Source organism: Rhizopus delemar, genomic scaffold (assembly GCF_000149305.1).
Source record: "Rhizopus delemar RA 99-880 supercont3.63 genomic scaffold, whole genome shotgun sequence".
NCBI lineage: Eukaryota > Fungi > Mucoromycota > Mucoromycetes > Mucorales > Rhizopodaceae > Rhizopus > Rhizopus delemar.
The window spans coordinates 1-7,505 of NW_027137889.1; the positions used below are offsets into that span (position 1 = coordinate 1).

At 37.1% G+C, this 7,505-nt stretch overlaps 3 protein-coding genes across 3 annotated transcripts; 2 read left to right on the plus strand and 1 right to left on the minus strand.

Moving 5' to 3' along the window:
* Window positions 1–1,060: 1,060 nt before the first annotated feature.
* RO3G_17422 (uncharacterized protein) lies at window positions 1,061–5,111 on the plus strand (the record flags this gene model as incomplete). The annotated part of the gene is made up of 3 exons (XM_067672005.1): window positions 1,061–1,883; window positions 2,043–4,997; window positions 5,083–5,111. The coding sequence occupies 3 exons, from the start codon at window positions 1,061–1,063 to the stop codon at window positions 5,109–5,111; spliced, it is 3,807 nt and encodes a 1,268-aa protein (XP_067528106.1).
* A 377-nt stretch (window positions 5,112–5,488) lies between these two features.
* Window positions 5,489–6,145, minus strand: RO3G_17423 (uncharacterized protein; the record flags this gene model as incomplete). Its single annotated transcript, XM_067672006.1, has 1 exon — window positions 5,489–6,145. One exon carries the CDS (start codon window positions 6,143–6,145, stop codon window positions 5,489–5,491), a length of 657 nt encoding a protein of 218 aa, XP_067528107.1.
* An 855-nt stretch (window positions 6,146–7,000) lies between these two features.
* Window positions 7,001–7,381, plus strand: RO3G_17424 (uncharacterized protein; the record flags this gene model as incomplete). The annotated part of the gene is made up of 1 exon (XM_067672007.1): window positions 7,001–7,381. A coding segment is annotated over one exon (381 nt), but the record flags the coding sequence as incomplete, so codon positions are not given.
* Window positions 7,382–7,505: the final 124 nt, after the last annotated feature.

Here is a 7,505-nt window from a genome sequence, read left to right on the forward strand (position 1 = left end):
CAAATCAAGTTGATCCACTTAACAAGATCTGGTGGTCACTATACACAAGCGAACTTATAACTCGAATTATCTACTCTATTTGGAACTTACTTTATCCAATACTTTATTCAATTACTAAAACTTTATCTCAACAACTTATATCAAATCTATCGAAACCCGAAAGCCTAACGAACCTTACAGCATAAATGATGAAATTTTAGATCAAGAGAACAATGCTGATCACAAGAATAATTTTGATGTTGTAGCACAATGCAGCAAACTTTGGCAGCATTCGACTTTTCTCTCTCCAATTAGTTTAAATCCAGGAACATACAAACAAATACGTATGAATACAGATAAATCCAGAAAAATACAAAAAAATATAGAATATCCATAAAATCATCAAAAACAGCATATAATCAGAAAAACCAAAAACATATAAATAACTTCAATATTTCTTATACTTTTTACTTACTTTTGTTCTTACTTACTTTTGTTCTTACTTACTTTTGTTCTTACTTACTTTTGTTTCTACATAACCTTGTTTCTACTTACTTCATATTACTTTTTGATTATTTCAAATAAATATCATTCAAAGTAAATTTCTTTTATTTTTCTTTTATTTTACTTAACATCAAGAACAAGAAGTCCCTTGAAGCATATACACTTCATTGTAATCCCTATTATATTATCTTTTTATTTTACTTTACTCAAAACAGTTTGATCTACTTTGAGATATTTGCAGATAAAAATTTGAGAATTAAAAGGAGATAGTACTTGAAAACTAGTGAATGAGTCTCTATGTAACCTCTTTATTAGATTTCAAGACGAGAGAGAGAACCCATTTAATCAAACTACGCCTTTATATAGGAAATAAAATTATTCAGGGACCGAAGTGTGCTCAAGGTCAATTTTAGTATTGAACTTGAATAATATAAATATTGTATATGGTTAATATTGTAAATGAGTCTTAGAGAATATGTAATATATAATATTATGTATTCAGTACTTGTTATTTTTTATATAAGATTTGAGTAATCTCATACGAATAATAAGTATTTAATGGGGTAAATACGACAATATGGATCAGCTCCTATCACTCAAAATGGTGTCAACGGAGTCTATTGAAGCATTTACAGATCGGTTCCAAAGAATCCGCAGAGCTGCCAAGTGGGATGATGACATCAAGACCGCATCCATCTACAAACGCGCCTTGCCAAACTTTTTACGTCAGGAGGTCTCTCGCTCCTTGTTAAACCTTGGAAGAGACCAGCAAGACTCCGTGACAAAAGTTGCGGCAAAAGCTAGGATGGTCTTGTCATCCAACTTGTGCTCTGAGGTTGGTAATCCAAGTCGTCAAGAATCTATACATCCTAAGGCTCCTTCCTCGTCTCTCCTAACAAGTGGAACAGAGGCATCAAAATACAACCCAAAAAACTTCAACTCGCCTAGCACCTTATTGGGCACTGTTAAGAAGCATTCTCCCGTTGGAAATATGAAAAATAAATTCCGCTGCGCAATCCATGGTCTTGCAAATCATCCAACCGAAAAGTGCAACAAGTATAAGGATCTGCTGAACAAAAACACCACTGCGATGAATTCTTCATATGGTACTTCCAGTCCATCCTTGTCTTTTGTTTCAGCTGCAAAGAATTGCTTTCGTTGTTTTGAAAATGTTCCATGGTCAAAAGAACATGCTGCTCGCTGTCCTCGTGACAAGCCCTATCAAGGCCCAAGTAAGGCTATACGTTCTGCCCGTCTGGACATTAAAAGACCCAATGGTAACAAACCCAACCTCACCATCACTCCTCAAGCTAGGCCACAACAGGCATCTTCTAAGGTGTCTAGTGGTGATAGCAACTTGATGGACGTAGATGACGAGGGTTATCCAGTCAACTATGATTGTAAGAAATTAACAAAACAGAATGAAGTATTTAAAAGTACTAACCATTCTTTAATTGTACCTATCACTATAGAGAATGTGAACACTATGGCTCTGGTTGATAGTGGTTCTTCTTTTAGCTCGATAGACATCAATTTTGTTAATAAATATAATATTGCAGTTGATAGAAATGTATCTGGTTCCGTTATACTTGCTACAAGTGATAATGTTAGTAAACGTTTCGGTACAACCAAATTTCCATTAAGTGTTATTTACGGTGATAATGATAATAATCTTATTCATACATCCCATTCTTTTGAAGTCCTTCCTCTTTCCTTGGATACTGAAGTTGTAATAGGATTAGATCTAATGCACAAGTTGAACATTCTTGTTACCAACTTAGCCATCAGACATCCTAATCTTGCACCAGTTATTGACAAAGAGATTACGGATGACACACCTGAACCTAACAAAGCTCCTTTCGGTACACCTGAGCAACAAGCTCATTTCCATAATGCTGTTAAACCATTTGTTGATCAAAATGCCTTAATACCAAAGAATTCATTCTGTACTGTACCCGAGTCAGTTATACGTTTAGATACTGTTAAAGGAAAGACCGCTTACCGTGCACCATATCGTACTCCTTTTAAATTACTACCAATCATGCGTGAATGCATTGACACTTGGTTAAAGGATGAAGTTATTGAATGTGCATCACCTAATTCGGATTGGAATTCTCCTTTAACATTGGCACCTAAGAAAGACTTGCTTGGTAATCTCACAGGACATCGACCCTGTCTCGATCCTCGCTTGTTAAATTCTATTCTCGTGTCAAACGATAGACATCCTATTCCAAAGATTGAAGAGATTTTCGATCGATTACGAGGATCAACTATCTTTACCACTCTTGATCTTCGACAAGCATTTCATCGATTCCAAATCTACGAACCTGATCGTGTTAAGACCACATTCACTTTTGAAGGTCAACAATACCAATTTAGAGGTTGTCCATTTGGATTGAAACATATTGCTTCCCGTTATCAGCGAGTGATTAATATAGTGTTACGTGATTTACCTTATGCACAGGCTTTTGTTGATGATATCATCATATTTTCCAAGTCTTATGAGGAACACATCACACATGTGCAAAACATAATTCAGAGATTAACTAAAGTGAACTTGATCCTTAACCCAGACAAATGTCATTTTGCGCAGTCTACTGTTTATTTGCTTGGTTTCTGTGTTGATGCCAAAGGGTCTCGACTCGATCCTCGTAAAGTTACAAACGCTTTGACTTGGCCTAGACCTTCATCTGGAAAAGAGATTCAACGCTTTTTAGGACTGGTAAATCATTTTAGAAAATACTTGCCAAATATTTCTGAAGTCACTGCGCCTTTGGACAAATTACGTTTCGAAGGTAAACTTGATAAACTTTGGACATCTGAACAAGAAAGTGCTTTTGAAAAGATCAAGTCATTATTGTCTTCTGCGCCACTTCTTCATCATCCAGATTTAGAACAACCTTTTTACGTTGCTACTGATGCTAGTAACTATTCAATTGGTGCTGTTCTTTACCAAGTTATCCAAAATGAGACTCGATATATCGGTTTCATGGCACGCTCACTTTCTACATCTGAAAAGAATTATTCTACCACTAAACGTGAGCTATTAGCAGTGATATTTGCACTAAAGAAGTTTCATCCATTTTTGTGGGGTAATCCATTCACCTTATACACTGATCACAAGGCCTTGACTTATCTCCACACTCAGCCTGTAGCTAATGCTATGATGATCAATTGGCTGGACACTATACTGGATTATAACTTCAAAATCATCCATCGACCTGGTATTCAAAATATTCTGCCAGATGCTTTGTCGCGTCTTTTTGAACCTGAAAAAACGCTGGAGGGGGATAATAAAACCATCAAAACAATTGTCACTTCACAAATCATCAATTCTAACGGATCAATTCTTACATCCAGAATGATGATGCCTGCTGACTTGATGACCCCAGCACCAGAAGACAGACGAAAGCTACTTATGGATACACACTTAGAAGGACACCGTGGAGCTCAAGCAATCGTAACAGCTTTACATAGTGATGGTATTCACTGGACAAAGCTCAAGGAAGATGCGCTTGAAATAATACGTAGTTGTCCTGATTGCCAAAAATTCAATATCGCAAAGCACGGATACAACCCCTTGACCTCAATCTATGCTGATGCACCTTGGGATCACATCTGTATCGACACAGCCGGACCTTTCCCTACTTCAGTACAAGGTAATCAATACATCCTTCTGGTAGTGGACGTCTTTACACGATATTGTGTACTCAAAGCCTTGCCCGATAAATCTTCTCTCACTATTGCACTTGCATTAAGGAGTATCTTATCGCTCTTTGGTCGACCAAAAATTATCCAAAGTGATAATGGTACTGAGTATGTCAATGAAATCGTCAGACTGTATGTTGAATCATCCGGTATTGATCATCGTCTCATATCAGCTTATCATCCCCGAGCTAATGGTATAGTCGAACGATGGGTTGGCAAAGCAAAAAATATTTTGCACAAAAGATTACAAGGCAGAACTGAGGATTGGGACTTGTATGTTGACAGTACCCAAGAAGCCCTCAACAATACGCATACAGCTTTACACGGCACTAGACCTTTCTCATTGATGTTTGCAAGACGTCCCAATGAAAACAAGGATTATAATAACGTGCTGGACAAAACTAAATCGCCTGAAACAATGAAACAGTTAGAAACTAGAATTAACGAGTTTAATGACACTGTCTTACCTGCCATTCGTGAAAAAATAAAAACTTCACAAGCTGCCTCTCGAGACAAGTTCAACCAAACTCACAGAATTCTAACCGATATCCCCACTGGTAGTCAAGTCACGCTCAAGAATGTAAACCGTGTTGCAAAAAGTGATCCCCTCTACGTTGGTAATTACACTGTCAAAAGAAAAACTCAAGGTGGTTCATACGTGTTGGTTGATGCAACTGGAGCACTCTTACCAAGAGATGTACCTCCATCGCAAATAAAGGTTATTTCCCAGGAAGTATCCTTATCCAATACTGATCAATCTGAATCATACGATGTTGAGGCAGTTTTACACCATAAGGGATCACCGGGTAATTACTTATATAAAGCTCGATGGAAAGGTTATGGAGAAGAAGATGACACTTGGGAACCGGCTAGTCATTTCCATGATTACAGACCAATCCAAAAGTATTGGTCACGTATAAGTGAACAAGAACCAGCGCGCGAGGTTCAACTTGTTCCTAAAAAAGATACAACCAAGAAAAGAAAAAATGTGCATCGCATTGTAACTAACTCTAAAAGAAACAGACGTTAACACATTGACCTTCTTCCACCCAACTTTCATTAACTATACATACAGTAGGTCAAAAAACTGCTGCAAGGAATCCATTTTTCTTGGTTTTTGTAGCGCACATCCTGTTACAATGGCACAAACTGCCTCTGTTCCCACATAGTAAATCTTCTACATGTCTTGAGAAATCCGAAAGAGTTTAAGCCCTATTGGATAAGTATTGAAGGAAGTATGAGATGCGCAATTTGAAAATTTGGAAAAACGAAAATTTGAACGGAATGAATTTATTTATTAATATTTAGTTGACCCTCCTTTTTTATTAATAACCTCTTGAATTCTTGCCGGCATGCTATCGATATACCTTTGGCAAAGATCTTTGTCAAAGCCATTCCATACTTTTTCTACTCGTTCCCAAAGCTCATCCGTATTCTTTGCTCTACGTTCGTAACAGCTGAGCTTCAACTTCAATTGATGCCATACGTGTTCTATTGGATTTAAGTCCGGACTCTGAGCTGGCCAATCGCTAATATACCGCACTTGATGATTATCTAACCAGTCTATTGTAGATTTTGCCTTGTGCTTTGGATCATTATCATGCTGAAAGTAAACGTTGGACCAGTTGAAATTGTAGTACTTCATAGTATCCCGAAGCGTAGTGTCCAATATATGCTGATAAACATTCGCGTTCATGTTCCCATCGTAAATTTGACAAGCATATCCTGGTCCTTCAGAAGTTATACAGCCCCACATCATCAATTTGCCTGCTCCATGCTTGACTGTAAGTTCTAGATGATGCGGTTGAAGAGGATCATTTGGTCTTTTCCAATAATACTTACAGCCATCAGAGCCCCATACGTTGATCTTGGTTTCATCAGAAAAGACGACTTTTCGCCATTCTTCTACTGTCCAATCCTGATGCTTCTTGGCCCATTCTAATCGATGCTGCATATGAGCTTTTGTCAAAAACGGCTTCTTTTTTTTTATTGAAGAATGGAACTCCATTGATTTCAGTACGTTAATTGCTGACTGGTATGAGATATCGTAGCCAAGTTGAACCAGCTCCCGGTGTACCTCTTTGGCAGTCTTTAAAACCCCTTCAATGACTTTTCTTTTATTAACCGCTTCGTCACTTTGGAGACTACTGTAGGTCTACCACCTATGCTTTTTGTCCTATTTGGAAACAACCGTCTAGAGTATCTACTGACAGTTGATTCATGTACTCCAATTTCTTTAGCAATATCGTACGTTGATGTGGATCCAGTTAATGCTTGCTTGAGATCATCTACTTTTCCTTCTGGCAGTCGTTTAGGCATGCGATTGGTAATAAGGTAAAAAAGAGAAATAATTTAAGTAAGGAAATATAAAATTTAAAATAAAGGAATTGTAAGCGCTTTTATATACTGGCAACATTCTAATCATGTCAAGAATGTGAAAAATTATGATAGCAACCGGTTGGGTCGTATTAAAATTCGTCATTTCAAACATATCTGAACAAGTAAAAAATGTCGGATGTTCATAATACTACCTTTAGCGATCTCAAATTCCACCAATAACCATTGCCCATATCCGATAATCGACGAATAAATGCACTTTCTATTGAGGTACAAACAGTCAAAATTTGGGATAGTTTGGTGCAGTACCCATGGAAAACCAGCTGTAAAACCGGAATTTTGCAATTCCTTGCAGCAGTTTTTTGACCTACTGTAGTTATGACCGAATAATAGAGAAAAGACTGTAATAAATCTTTGTAAAGCATTCATTACTCTGATTTCTTATAAATTGAATATGAATCATGTTTAAAGTATGTTGGGATACGACATTTTGGATCAAAATGCTACTGGCCAGCTTAATCAAACAGAATTAGGTGAATGGGCTATGAAGAAATTCAATTTAGATCAACCACTTGCCCAACAGACTATATCAAACATACTCAAAAATACTGAAACGTTATATAGTAATGTTAATGTTGTCAAAAATAGCAAAAGTCTAAAAACAACACGTTATCCTCAACTTGATGATGAAGTCGAAAAGTTTGTTGCAGACATGAACAATAGCAATCTGCCAGTCAATCGAGACTCAATCCTTCGATATGTGAGACATATTGCTCAAGTGAAGTATAGAATCCCTGGAAAAGAAATTTCATTTTCTTCTGGATGGCTTACAAAACTTTTTAAACGAATTGGAGTAAGATCCAGGCCGATGCATGGTGAAAGTGCCTCAGTGGACATCTCTTCTGAAAACATTCAGAACGAATTGAGGAAGATAGAGGAACTTCTTGAGCCATATGATCCTGTAGATATCATGAACT